The 15,287-nt window shown below is 40.2% G+C and overlaps 1 protein-coding gene across 1 annotated transcript in view; it reads right to left on the bottom strand.

The window, feature by feature from the left end:
* Positions 1 to 15,287, bottom strand: part of LOC131736991 (probable serine/threonine-protein kinase kinX) — an 80,171-nt gene that overhangs the window by 54,017 nt on the left and 10,867 nt on the right. The window contains exon 2 of the mRNA XM_059023568.1: positions 8,398 to 8,925. Coding sequence (XP_058879551.1) covers positions 8,398 to 8,925 — 528 coding nt within the window. The remainder of the gene's footprint in view (positions 1 to 8,397; positions 8,926 to 15,287) is intronic.

The following is a 15,287-nucleotide window of genomic DNA, read 5'->3' as shown; positions in this document are numbered from 1 at the left end:
ACTTTGAACGCCACTACCAAGGACAGTATAACGAGAACATGATGGGAGACTACATTTGGGGGCTGATTCGTGAAAGTGATTTACAGTATAATCGTAAATCTCGAAAAACTACTCACTTCTAAATCTTTTGTAGTCATTTTTGTATTACTTTAGTATAAATACATGTTAATTTGGATTCATATGTTGTTTTTTTCTGACTTTATGTGAATGAAAAGACACAAATTCGCCCGTTTTCTCATTGGAAATAGGTAAATTTCAAAATATCACTGTCCTGGTCACAAAAGCAAAGTTTGTGGGGAATAATAGCCATTTTCTATACTTTTGAGGCATAAGCAATTAGGAAATAACACTTACTACCCAGGAACAAAAATTGTGTTACATAGTGTAATTCTTTATAACATATCCTTAAACTACCATTAAAAGCCTTAGAAAAGGGAGATTTAGAAAAACTATATAGAAAAAAATGAACGCTGTTATTGTAGGTCAGCAGCAAATGGAACGTGTTCTCATAAAAGTTTGATGGCACAGACCGTGCTGCTCTTGTTTTGACTGAAAGCCCCCAACTCAACCCTGCTGTGAAACATAAAAAGACAAAACTATAATTGCAATTTTGAAAAGGATTTATTTTGTTGTAAATTTAGTTTACATTTTATTTGGAGTTTCTCTTGAAAAATAAAAAACTGTAAGTAAACTATATTTGTGTGATTTATATATATATATATATATATATATATATATATATATATATATATATATACACGTGTGTGTGTGTGTGTGTATGATCCACGTATAAGAACATAAGAACATAAGAAAGTTTACAAACGAGAGGAAGCCATTCGGCCCATCTTGCTCGTTTGGTTGTTAGTAGCTTATTGATCCCAGAATCTCATCAAGCAACTTCTTCCAGGGTGTCAGCTTCAACAACATTACTGGGGAGTTGGTTCCAGACCCTCACAATTCTCTGTGTAAAAAAGTGCCTCCTGTTTTCTGTTCTGAATGCCTCTTTATCTAATCTCTATCTGCGACCCCTGGTCCGTGTTTCTTTTTTCAGGTCGAAAAAGTCCCCTGGGTCGACATTGTCAATACCTTTTAGGATTTTGATTGCTTGAATCAGATCACTGCGTAGTCTTCTTTGTTCAAGACTGAATAGATTCAATTCTTTTAGCCTGTCTGCATAGGACATGCCTTTTAAACCCGGGATAATTCTGGTTGCTCTTCTTTGCACTCTTTCTAGAGCAGCAGTATCCTTTTTGTAACGAGGTGACCAGAACTGAACACAATATTCTAGGTGAGGTCTTACTAATGCATTGTAAAGTTTTAACATTACTTCCCTTGATTTAAATTCATCACTTCTCACAATATATCCAAGTATCTTGTTGGCATTTTTTTTTAAAGCTTTCCCACATTGTCTAGATGAGGACATTTCTGAGTCAACATAAACTCCAAAGTCTTTTTCATTTTCATGTGGTGTCATTGCGTGTGACTAAGAATGCATGAATAAAATACAGTAACCAATCATTTTAAGTTATTACATTTTAACAGTATACGTAACAACAGAAGTGTTTTATTTTTCACAACCGCTTTTTTTAAACAACTCACTGGTGCAAGCCGTTCTTTTGAACCTTGAGAAAGTCCATCATAGTCTTTTGTTTCAGCGACGCAAAATATGTTTGCCGGGCTTCACCAAGTAAATGCCTCAGGAGAACTAATTGTCACAGACGGTTCTGGCACCTCCCTTTTGTGCTATAAATCATTAGATCCTTTTGCATGGAAGGCCTCGGTTGCAAGGGTGTGCGGTTCTTTGATGGACCCTATGGAAGGCTGTGGGTATTCACTGACACAGGAGACAGAAGTTGTAATTGAAACACCGCACAGGTGCTCGGTTTTATTTTTTTTTTAATCGTGTGATTTGTATTGATTTCTTTTAGCCCGCAGAGGGCGCTGTTGTCCGTGGTCTGGCTAACAACTATGATATCCAGAACTTACGGGAATACCACGGCAGGGTACTCAGTACAGTTCAGGTGCACTCGCAGCAGGTGCTCAAAATAATGAAAAACGAAAAGGCAAAAAGAAACAGGGAAAATAAAACACAGTAATGAAAACTACAAAATAAACGTGCTATACTTTGCAGCGTGATTTTCCCCAGTCGCCGCTACCCTTACGACCCGGGTCTCCGTCCTACTCTATGCTGTTTCGTCAGCTAACTCTAAAACAATATTATTATTTGTTTATTTAGCAGACGCCTTTATCCAAGGCGACTTACAGAGACTAGGGTGTGTGAACAATGCATCAGCTGCAGAGTCACTTACAGTTACATCTCACCCGAAAGACGGAGCACAAGGAGGTTAAGTGACTTGCTCAGGGTAACACACTGATTTAGTGGCTGAGGTGGGATTTGAACCAGGGACCTCCTGGTTACAAGCCCTTTTCTTTAACCACTGGACCACACAGCCTCATCGGGGTCTGTCCAAGGATTCCCCACTTTCTCTCTATTTCTTTAGTTTCTTCTCTCTGAGTTTCAGGTCTTTTCTCCTGTCCGTCTGTGGTCTTGCCGAGCAGCGAGACCGCTTGCTCGTTGTTCAGGTCTAAAGGGGCAGATCTGAGGAAACAGCACAGTATTAATTTATAGGATCAACAATCCCACTAAAATCCGCCTCCCAGCCACTCAGAGAGAGGGAAAGCGCGCACACCCTCTTCCCCACATCTCTGTGTCACTGCCATGACTGACAGGCAGATCCCACGGGATTTGCCAACCTTGAATGATAACCAACAGGTGTCTGAAACCTGCTTGTGCAGGCAAATTTTTAGAAACCAAGAGGGAGGTCAAGCTTGGTCCAAGCACGGTACCAGTTAATACAAGGATATTATATTTAACATAGTTTATTATATCTTGCTTTTAAATGAAAATAACTGGACTTGCCACTGTATGCGTATTCAGAGGCAGTCTTTGTCAAATACTTTGTTAGCACACATTTGTATATGAAGTTAAACTGACCCATTGACAACACACTGAAAAGGTAACATAATACGCAGCTAAGAGGGACATTTATATTTTTTTGACCCAGGTTAAAATCATTAAATAGAGCTGGTGTTACATATTAAAAACACCTCTTGCATATACTTGCATTGAATTTGGTAGCAAGGACCCTGTGAACTCCAGTTTACCTCATTTTTAGGGAAAGGAGGGGTGGAAGACAGTGAAGCATGCGCTCACATTCACTTAAATTTTGAAAATAGAGTTGACCAGATCCTTCTAGAAAATATCATTAACTCAAAGATAGAAACTGTCAAAGCAGATTGGTGATCAGATTTAATTGGGACTCCTCATGTATTCAATAGAGGGAAAAATCCTATAAAAACCAAGGTAAAACCAGTCAAGGATCACGCGACTTGCTAACTACAAGTTGTGTGGTCTATGCTCTGAAAAAAAAAAAAAAAACTGGTTGCTGTTTGGTCGTATTCACAAGTCTCTGCCTTTTGAAGACAGTTCTTATTTTTCAATATAGCGCATATATGTGAATTTGGTATCTCTTTTATATTGATGTATTGCTATAAGGTATAGAAATTATGTTTTAGTCCAAAGAGAGTAATATATATTGAATATTCTGGAATTTAGCAGTGGATGTTTTTAACTTTATGTATGCATAGCCCAAGCATATAATTAACCATATCTGTATTACTATATTGAAGTATTAATGGTGTTAAACCTGTAAAGGCACCAGATCGCCTAGAATGCTTATTACTTGACATTTACGGTGGTCTGCGCAACCATCCAATTAACATAAGCATTGAATAAACCGAAGAGAGCACTACCACTGCTGCGATTCATTAAAACTTCAAATTAGAAAAGTATAAGAGTTTCTTGAATATTAAAAAGTTGTCTGGACATATAGCCCACCCAGAGCCGTGGATAATTGAAGTCGTGGTAGAACGGGGCGCAGAGAAATGAGGTTCTGCTGTACAAGTATTCTGGTTATTTATTAAACTTTTGGAACTGCTTAACACCCTATTGCTGCTCTATCTATAAAAAGTATAGTTAACATATACTTGAATTAATATGGATTGTTTGTTCTGTATCATGACATTGCTTTTGGATGGCAGAAAGACTCATGTTGCAGAGCAGTTGGATCCATTCCTGGTTTTACTGGGAGTGTAATAAGATACCTGATCTTGTTACCTGTACACAATGTGGCTAATCAAGCTAGTAGTTTTATTTCCATCCCTGAGCTTTGAGGCACATCAAATATATATTCAACTTTTGTTCAGTGTCCAAAGTTTTAGGTTGTGGTTCTTTGGCACGATGTGGTGGTTCAAGTACAGCAGATGTTAGTGCATGGGGAGCTTTTTCCCCTGCTCTCAGGCGGTGTAATCCCACCAGACCAAGGTGGGTATGGAGGCTGTCACACTTCCTTTCTAATGAAACGGAAGGCAAAAGTTGGTCCTAGATTTGTGGTTTCCTCAGCACATACCAGCATTCAGTCAGTTTATAGTCATTTAGCAGACACTTCTCCAAAGCGACTTGGAGATGAACTACGCAATAGCAGAGTCACTTACAACAGGAGCTCTGTTTCAAGTCTCATCCTTAAACCAAACAAAAGCCACCATTCTAAAAAGATAGAGGGGAGGCCATTCAGCCCATCTAAAATCGGAGGTGGTTCAGAGGAGCCAACTGATCTCAATTTATTTAATCCAGCCCATTTGTTTACTGGGTACATTTAAAACCAATTCAGATGAGGGACAAAATAACTGAAAGTACAAAAAAAAGTATAAAAAAATGTCAACACCTTTATTTAGCAATCATGATAATCCAATAACTAGACAGAACTGCATCTTCAGTTACCACCTGGAGAAAGAAACACGGATGATCAGTATTAGAATTGCATGCAGAACAAGGGCAATGTGGATTTTAAAATTGCACCACAACTACAGAGTTGCTTCATCTCCAAAAACTAAACAATAAAAAACGTGCCATATCCTCAATAAGACAATTTAAATATTACTTTGCTTCTTCCCATACTCCTCATGGTAGACCCTCCGTACGCCAGTTAAAAGCCACAGAATGTGCAAGAATTAAAAAAGCATACCGGCTTCCTCTGCAGACAGAGCCCTCCACTCATCCGCCTCTTCGAAGTGACCAGGCTCCCCAGCCCCCTCATAGTTCTCAGTGTCACTGTGCTCTGGCACCTTGGAGGCATCATAGGTACCTTCCAAATGCTGGTTAGGATCATCAGAATTGTCATGGCCTTCTGCCTCAACATCCAAAAGCCTGTTATAGTCATTCTCGTCAAAGGCATCGTCCTCTGGAGACAGTGCCTCCCGATCCTCTTTGGACACGCCTTCGGAAGACAGCAAGTCCTCCAGTTCAAGAATGGCCGCGCCAGTCTTCCTCTCCCCGTCGTCACCTCCCTGCTTTTCAAGGACCAGCAGGGCATCGCTGCTTATGGTGCTTTTAGTAACTGAGGGGATACATGTAAAAATAAATACATTTTAGCGTACAAGCCAAGGTCTTACCACTGCTACAAGAGTCACTCAAGCAGAAGTTACTGGATCTGCAATTTTTACACCCTTCCCCTTGCTTTCTGGGGGTCGTATACATACCGATGGGCAAAGTCACATCTTCATTTATGCACACAGAGTCACAGCAGGAACAGACACTGTGGTTACCTTCAAGTTCCACCCACCTGAACAGAGACATTAGTAGTTATTCACATGGAACTGCCTCAAGTTACATGCTCCTAGAAAGAGCATGGTGCCTCATTGGAATGCCACCCTCCCAGAACTATGGAAACCAAATCTTTAGTTCTAGAAAATTAACACATCATTAATGGTTGCCTTCATCTTGCACTACCCAAGACATGCAATGGAGCGATACCTTTAACCCTTAAATGGAACCTACCTGTTCACGTTCTTATCATAGTGGCAAGACTTGGTACTCTGCGTTACCATGCTGTTGCTCGTTACCACCATTGTGCAGTGCATGTAGTACTTGTTTACCTTGGGAATAGAATGGAGAATTATTTCCTTAGCAATACTAGACAGACTATACACCAGATGACTGGAGAGCAACTTGGTCAACTTCTGCAGCTAACCATTTGTGTTCATGCATGCAAGCAGTGCGCGTCAGACATCTTAACTACATTGAATGAGCGTCAGGCCACACCACCTAAACACGGCACGATCATAGCCATTAACTTTGGGCTGCCATTCACTTCATGCAAAAGTCACACTTCCAACACATGCTGGCAATATCGTTTTACGAAGAGTGAACACGGCACTGGTGTCAGAGTAGCAGAAGAAACTCCAATTGCATTGGAAGAGATCTGGGTGCCAAAGCCCAGTATAGGGATGAGCAGGTACAAAGGGAAACCTACCAGAGGGGACAGCGTGTTGAACTGGAAAGCATCAACAATTAAATTGATTGTATTGTTGGTTCTGGGAGGCACAAAATGGGAGCTACAGGTTTCATACTTGCTGTCCACCATGCACCTGGAAAGGGAGGAAGTGCAATGAAAAGAGCATGTGGGTTTTAAGCACAGAACAGGATTGCAAAAAGTAATTTGTAAGCCCTGGCATATTTAAGATGCGAGGTCATTGCTGTGGTAATGCAACTCCAGTGTCAATAAAGTCACTCCCAAGTCATTACCTTGCAACATGCGACACCAAAGCCATATACTACAACTGCCATAAAGTTGAACATTTGCCTCCATCTAAAATTGTAGTTCATGCAAAGTGAACTGTGAGCACAGGGTTGGAGCATCCCTGTGAAGCATTATCAGTCATGCAGTGGTTTTAGAACAGCTGACCTCCACAGAAAGCCAGGAGAGCAGCATCCAGGTTTTCATATAATAACAAATAGTCTTACCCATAATTCTCAATCACTGTGTATCTGGGCGTTGAATTTGAAGCTGGAGATGCGGTTGCATAACAGCTGTGGATGAAAAGCTTTGTCCCAGGAATAGTAAGATTTGTAGTAGCTTGAAAGTGTATGGGTTGTCCAAGGTAGAATGTATTCATCATGCGCTCAGGAACCCAGTCACCTAAGGAGTAAAAAAACAACCCCACCAAGGTGGGAGGGTGGAACAGACAGTTGAAGCATGCAGTTGGGGGGATTAGCATTAAAACGGGACACTATTTTGACATGTGGACTCCCAGGAGAACCACAGTACAGTGTAGCACCCCCGCTTCAACAGTACTTGTCCTCATCTGTATACACCCTATTTAAAATCATAGATAATAGGGAACCCTTAATGATATACAGATCCCAAGACATGCTGTAGGTACTACACTACGCTTTATATAGTTATATAACCGTTGAAGAGTTCTGCTTACCATTAATTATTTTTAGGGCAAAGCCGTATGGGGTCTTGAGACTCTTGAACCGAGTTGGATTCCTCCAAAGTGGACGAATACCGTGCCTGTAGACATGGTGATACCTACAAACAGGAAGAATCAAGCGGACGAGTTTTTCAATGCAACAGGACTCTTGGACATTAGCTTTGTTAAACCGCTTTTAAAACCGGGGTGATTTAAAAGAATAAACAAGTCCGCTTTTGCCATGCCGTATAATTAGAAAGAGGTTCCTTACCTATAGTAACGACACTGAAGGGGTACAGTGAATGGCATAGATCTCCGAATTGTACTGTTTTGCACAGATGGAACATATTTAAGGACGTTCTTGTACACCAACTGTCCAGCTTCCACCTTGAAGGTGGTGTAGAAAGAGAATATGAAGTTAGAACATCGGAAAGCAGGTTTAAAATGACACACAAATAAAAGCACACACTACATACATAGGAATCTTAACGTTACACATTGTGCCCGAAACTATATTGACGTATATTAAAAAAAGCGCCACCCCACAAACCCTGATGCATCATCCATTGCTTGTAACAGTCAAGTGAAGCTAGAAATATGTAAAGTCAGAACTCTCTACGGCATGGGATACTCACAGACGCCTGGCTTCCACATTCTTTGAGGCCGTATGTAAAGAGAAGATACCCACCAGAGACTCCATTGCTTCTGCAGCTGGTCCCCAGAGTCAACTGGCCTGCTTTACACTTGAATCCGTACAGGTCAGTCCTTACCCTCACGTACATTTTGTTTTCGCTGCACAACACGCGGACCGCTGCAGCAAGACTAATGGGTAGCGGCCGGGGCATAGGAACAGGCTTGGGATTCATGACCTTTTGGAGCTCAGGCGGCACGGGCGCGTTGACAGGGATCACCCGAGGGCTAAGCAGCTTGAAAGGAAAGGGAGTGACAGGCACTGGGATGCCGTAAGGCGGAATAAACTTCACAGGGTAAGGCCTTGGTTGTATTGGAGGTTGAACCGGAACATTTTCCTCACTGTATCTCTGTCTCAACATTCTTAAAGGTATCGTGCTCCTCGCCCTGCACCTGCTCAATAGGGTCGTGCTCCTCGCCCTGCACAATGGGGTCGTGCTCCTCGCCCTGCACAATGGGGTCGTGCTCCTCGCCCTGCACAATGGGGTCGTGCTCCTCGCCCTGCACCTGCTCAATAGGGTCGTGCTCCTCGCCCTGCACAATGGGGTCGTGCTCCTCGCCCTGCTCAATGGGGTCGTGCTCCTTGCCCTGCACAATGGGGTCGTGCTCCTCGCCCTGCACCTGCTCAATAGGGTCGTGCTCCTCGCCCTGCACAATGGGGTCGTGCTCCTCGCCCTGCACAATGGGGTCGTGCTCCTCGCCCTGCACAATGGAGTCGTGCTCCTCGCCCTGCACAATAGGGTCGTACTCCTCGCCTTGCACCTGCTCAATAGGGTCGTTCTCCTCGCCTTGCACCTGCTCAATAGGGTCGTACTCCTCCCCTTGCACCTGCTCAATGGGGTCGTGCTCCTCGCCCTGTACATGCTCAATGGGGTCATACTCCTCTCCCTGTACCTGCTCAATGGGGTCGTACTCCTCACCCTGTACCTGCTCAATAGGGTCGTGCTCCTCGCCCTGCTCAATAGGGTCGTGCTCCTCACCCTGCTCAATAGGGTCGTGCTCCTCACCCTGCTCAATAGGGTCGTGCTCCTCACCCTGCTCAATAGGGTCGTGCTCCTCACCCTGCTCAATAGGGTCGTGCTCCTCACCCTGCTCAATAGGGTCGTGCTCCTCACCCTGCTCAATAGGGTCGTGCTCCTCACCCTGCACCTGCTCAATAGGGTCATACTCCTCACCCTGTACCTGCTCAATAGGGTCGTTCTCCTCGCCTTGCACCTGCTCAATAGGGTCGTACTCCTCCCCTTGCACCTGCTCAATGGGGTCGTGCTCCTCGCCCTGTACCTGCTCAACGGGGTCGTACTCCTCGCCCTGTACCTGCTCAATGGGGTCGTACTCCTCGCCCTGTACTTGCTCAGTAGGATCCTTTCCCTTGCTGCGTAGCTCGCTATACGTCTCTGTTTCGCCGTGCTCCGCAGAGATCTGCGAAGCAAAAATACCTGCAACTAAAAAGCAGGAAAAAAGGAGGTTAAACTGCATCGCCGATGGAACAGAACGGCGCAATGACCGGGACGCGCCACGGCACCCAGCAAACAACTCCATTATACCCATAGCAAGAACCAAAGAGATACCTTAGTTCTTCCAGACCACACTTTTATAGCGCTGCCCATTAACAATATTCACCTGTGACCAATGCCAGCTAATTACCCCTGTAGTCAAATGTGACGATCACCTTTAACGCCTTCAATGGACTCCAGTTAAATCAGATGATTCTTCTTGATAACCTCCCATTCAATCGACTGATTCTAGTCAGATCGGGTGTCAAATGTCAGTCTGTCTCTCGTGTGCTGGCAGTTGCTTTTGTTTTTTCTTTATTTTGATTTGCAAATCTAACCCGTAATCTTTGCAGAAACGCATTTATTTGAGTCGTATTGCGTTGCTAGAACTGCAGTACCTAGTAGTAATGCTTGGGATACCACTGCACCTGTATGATTCAAACCACGAGCCAATTTTCTAGCCGCTTTGGTGGTAATCCTACACTATATGTTTAGAACATGTAGTTCAAAAATAATAATTAAACGGGAGAGCTATTTCTTATTTAATGTGACGTCACTTCCATATGTTATATAATAAATATTCTATATGCTATAGAACCAATGTTACCCTCCCTTCCATTCAATCACTTCCAATTATTGGTCCCGACATTTTTCTCCAAAATTTAAAAAATGTCCCGATTTCCAAGGGCGCCAGATTAGCACTCGTTACTTTAATTACAGAAACACTCGGCAATCATATTCAAAAATATGGTTCCAGAATAATATTTTGAATCTAGGTTCCTGTATGCCTACTAAATAAAAAATATTCAAAATGATCTAAATTAAGGGTAAAAATGCAATACATCTGGCTATAACATCTAGTTGAACCTGGGCACGAACTGGAAATTGAAAGCGGCGTGCTTGTGCCGCAGTCAGAGGTTGTTTTTCTTAGTTTAATGCTAAAGCACTATATTCAAATAAGCAGCATGTTTAAAAAAAATAGGTCAGAATCGCAAAAATAAATAAATAAAGTTATGAGCACTTCTACCTAGAACAGCCAAAAGTAGTCATTTTGACGGCTTGCTACAACACATGCTTTTATTGTTAGTTTAACCTACAATACGCTATGTTTTTTTTAAACGTATACAAGCCTGTTTGTTATCTGTACCTCCGAGTTTACAGCAGTATGTATTTGAATAGAATAGAATATTGCTCTTGACTTCTAGATGTGTGTTATCCAAATATCTAGTGTAATCCTATCAATTCCTTGGAGAACTGCCGTCTGGCTGTCTAAGTGAGCATATATAGTCTGCTGTATTATAATATTACTATTATAAGAATTGTTCGATAAATCCTTGATATTTTTGCGTTTTGATTTGAGAGCAACTACAAATATATTTGCCTTGGCATCAGAAATTTGGAACGACTTCATTGAAAACAAAAATGCCTGTTTCAAGCTAAACATAAAACATTACATGGACAAGCAGCTGTTTCCGACAAAAGCACGGTGTCGCTGGACAAACAAACCTGTCAAATATGGGATCAGGTTTTGGCTGGCAGCGGACCTGCCCCTACCTGTGCAAAGATAAAACTCGCCCCCCGCTGGTCAGAGACTGGGTGACAGTGTGTTAGGCTGATGTAACCGTGCTTAGGAAAAGAGATGAATGTTACCAATATACATATCTATTATTTCACTGTAATTAGCGAAACAGTTGAAGAAAAAAATACAGCCTGGTTGCAACAGTAAACAAAGAAGAAGAGCGTTTCCACCTTCTGCGCAAAACTAGTACTCACTGAAAGCAATCACCAGTGTCCAGGTGCTGTATTTTACAATGTGCTGGACGTGGCAGCCATCAATTCCTTCGTTTTGTACAATGAATGCACCGGGGAAAATATCAGTAGGATAGATCTCTTATGATGCTAGCCACGGAGCTTTGGCAGAAACATTTGGCTCAGAAAACTGCAAAGCTGCAGGGAAACGCAGCTCAAACTGGATACAGTGCGTAGCCATCAAGTGACACACGCATCAGACAACAATGCCAGGTAACTAAATACAATACAAATAAAACTTCTGATAGCTGTGCCCAGTGTGAAAGAGCAGTATGTGGTAAATTCACACAAGTTGATAAGCGTTACATCTGTGTGGATTGTGCTAATATGGGGGCTACTTTGAAGCATGTTTCCCTGAATGCGCATTCCCGTTACACTGTGGGAACGGAGTTATTTTCTTTTTTATGTTATTTTTTATAAATAATTATTTCGATTTTACAATTGTGTATGTAGGCCTACATATAACCAGTTCGCAGCTGGTTACACAATATTTTCTTTTGAAATGTTTATTTTATTATAGTTTTTCATTTTCTGGAAGTCGTGCTATGCAGTAGGGCAATGGTCGGCAACTGTAAAATGCAGCTGTATTTCATTTTTCAAATACATATTTTTCTTTTATCACTTACAATTCATATATATATATATATATATATATATATATATATATATATATATATATATATATATATATATATATATATGATGTTCTAATTTGTATATTTAGTTATCCAGACCATACCGTACTGTGCTAAGTACTTTGTGCTGTAAGTACAGATTTCTAAGGGATGACAGCCAAACTGGATATGTGAGTGTAAATTTGGTAGTTATATTCATATAAGAATTAGCCAAATTGTAACAGGGGGAGACATGTGCTGACTCTTCTGACGTGTTCATAGTGTTGCACGGAGAGGGCAGCAGCTCGTCAATATCTGCCTGTCAGTCATGGCGGTGACACGGAGAGGGGGGAGAGGGGGTGTGCGGACTTTCCTTCTCTCTGAGTGGCTGGGAGGCGGGTCTTGGGGGAATTGACAAAACTCCAGTGCTCCTGGTTTTTCCCATGCAACTTCTTTCTGCTCGCGTTCAATTTAGTTTGATTTTGTTTTATTTATTGATTTTTTTTAACTACTACATTATTTGTAATTATTCAACTCAATTATTCAACTTTTTTACAGCTCTGTAGGGTCGCCTTGGATAAAGGCATCTGATAAATAAATAAATAAATAAATATAATAATAACTTTACCATCTGTATTTTAGCTGTTGCACAAAGTAGAACTACGTTTTGGAGTAAACTTGGAACGGAACCTGAGTGGCCTATCCAGAATGGTAGATCCTATTTTCAGACTCTCTAGTGGGCCTCTTCTAACTAATGTGATGTCCTACATTGAAGATGCTTCAGATAAGACACAGGAAAATGGTAATGTATAAGAAATATTTATTGTACATCAAATTGTTTTGACCTATCTCAGAATAGGATCTATAAATAACTATTAAACAGAACATGATGCAACTTCATTTCGTACACTTAGAGCATAATATTTCATGGGGAAGATAGCTGGTATTTAACTCTCACGGGCATAAAAACCAATGTGAAAAACCTGCATAAATAGGTTTTTAGAAACTTTGTTGATACTGTTCTTAACATTTTTTTGCTCCAATCCATAATAACATTTGTATCAGTGGTGGTCAGTCCTGGTCCTGGAGAGCTACAGTCTTGTGTGTTTTTTTAGGTACCTTTAAATCTTTAAAACTATTCTTTATCTGTGCAGTTTAGCAAATATTGAATTCATGAATGTAACTGAGAGCACTGGTGGAATTATTAATTATTATTATTATTATTATTTCTTAGGAGACGCCCTTATCCAGGGCGACTTACAATTGTTACAAGATATCACATTATTTTTACATACAATTACCCATTTATACAGTTGGGTTTTTACTGGAGCAATCAAGGTAAAGTACCTTGCTCAAGGGTACAGCAGCAGTGTCCTCCACCTGGGATTGAACCCACCACCCTCCAGTCAAGAGTCCAAAGCCCTAACCACTACTCCACACTGCTGCTTGAGTTAATATTAGATTCTGGGGAAACATGGATGTGTCTACACAGTACTTCTGTTAATCCAACCGTCTTGTATGTCACTTACATTTGTGCATATGTGTGGAGAACTGCTTATTAAACTGTTATTAAACTTTTCACTGCTAATTCTACTCTATTTAGCACATACTGGTAATACACTGGTGATGCAAAGCCACAGATCCTGTACCTCTCAGACCAGAGTTGCTCAACACTCTTCCGTGTGGTTTCTACTTTGTGTATGATTTGATACCCTATTTGTTTTTTTAGGACTGAGAATGAATGCTGCATTGTTGCTGTTGCCAGCTTTGTTTTGAGAGAGGGAAAATCTGTTGTTTGTTGTTGACCAAGTAAGTTAATTGAGCTCTACTTTTTAAATGTAGCTTAACTGAATTGATGTATTTTATGTTAAGTACAAAGCCAAATTATCATTTAGAGATATCTCAAAATGAGTTTGAGATATCTCAAAATTAATTCCAGATATCTGTAAACCATTTTGAGATATCTTAAAATATGTTACGATATCTCGAATTATTTCAAAATATCTTAAAATATTTTAAGATATCTTCAACTGATTTAAGGATATTTTGAAATATTTAAAGATATCTGTTAAATATTTAAAGGTATCTCTTAATTTGGCTTGCCATAAATTTGTACTTAATGAATTATGAGGGAGACTTGTAGGCAATTAACAATCCCTTTAAAGTAGCCGCAGCCCCACCACACGAGCCGCCACTGCTTGTAGGTATGGTGAGATGCTGCTGAAGTACAATTACACATAATTTAAAACAAATATTTTACAAATCATTTAGTTTAGCCAAATATATTAATTGTTGAATAAAGTTATTAATTATTATTATTTTAAAATCTATACATGTACCACCATCACCTACGGCAACTATCGTTTTCAAGGGAACAACAAGCCCATTGGCAGCAGATGACATCTCTGTTTGTGTTGATGGAATTGAGATACTCAGTGATTATTGTCCAGGAATGGATATCACCCTTGCTGTTGAATGTATTTTTTCTCTTTATTTTTCCTTGGACATTGAGTATCCTAAAGCTCTAAAAAATGGTCTGACTTTCATGGAAAGGTACTTCATGAAGCTGAGTACCTCTGACAAAGTACCTTTGCCAGTGTTAAAGATGTACAGTCAAATAACTGCACTTTTACTTGGGGAATAATGATATTGATCTGATGGAATGGCATTTTAACATTTAATCTGAAATTAAATGAATTTATTGTATCAACAATTTAATTTGATTACAAAAACAGAATGTTTGATATAAAAATGTAATTGTACATATCAAAAAAATATTTCTTTTAAATGTAAATGGCTGATTAGAAAATTAATTGTTTCTAACAAATGTAAATTGTTTTTAATAGAAGTTTTGATCTAAAAAAAACTAATACACTTTCAGTCTTAATTTATAGATATCATAAACTCATAATAAGCTCTGATCTAAATACTGTACTCTATCTCTTCTAATTTGTGCCACCAAAAAATGAATAAGAAAAAAGAAACCCACGTTCATCAGTTTCAATATGCATTTTATCTCAAGTTTTTCAAAGTCTATTACATGTTCTTGAAAATGTATTTTGTGTAAGTTCCAGGAAAATCTGTGGGATGCATAGATTTATTTTCCAGTTTGCTCTGAGACACTTTTTTTTCACTGTGTAAATAATATGGTTTAATTATTAAAAACACACAGGTCGAATAAAACTGTGTAAAACTCATATATAACTAAACCTGAAACTGAAACTACACTAATGGTTTAACCTGTAAAAACACTAAATTGTTATATAAATGTTTAATAAATAAAAATTGTTGGCATCTTGAATTGAGTGATTTATCAAAGCATTTACACTTCTGAGGATGGGGGATTATAAAGGATGTGAAGACCTCT

Source organism: Acipenser ruthenus, chromosome 1 (genome assembly GCF_902713425.1).
Source record: "Acipenser ruthenus chromosome 1, fAciRut3.2 maternal haplotype, whole genome shotgun sequence".
NCBI lineage: Eukaryota > Metazoa > Chordata > Actinopteri > Acipenseriformes > Acipenseridae > Acipenser > Acipenser ruthenus.
Note: the sequence above shows the minus strand (reverse complement) of the source record. Positions and strands in the feature narration are given on the sequence as shown.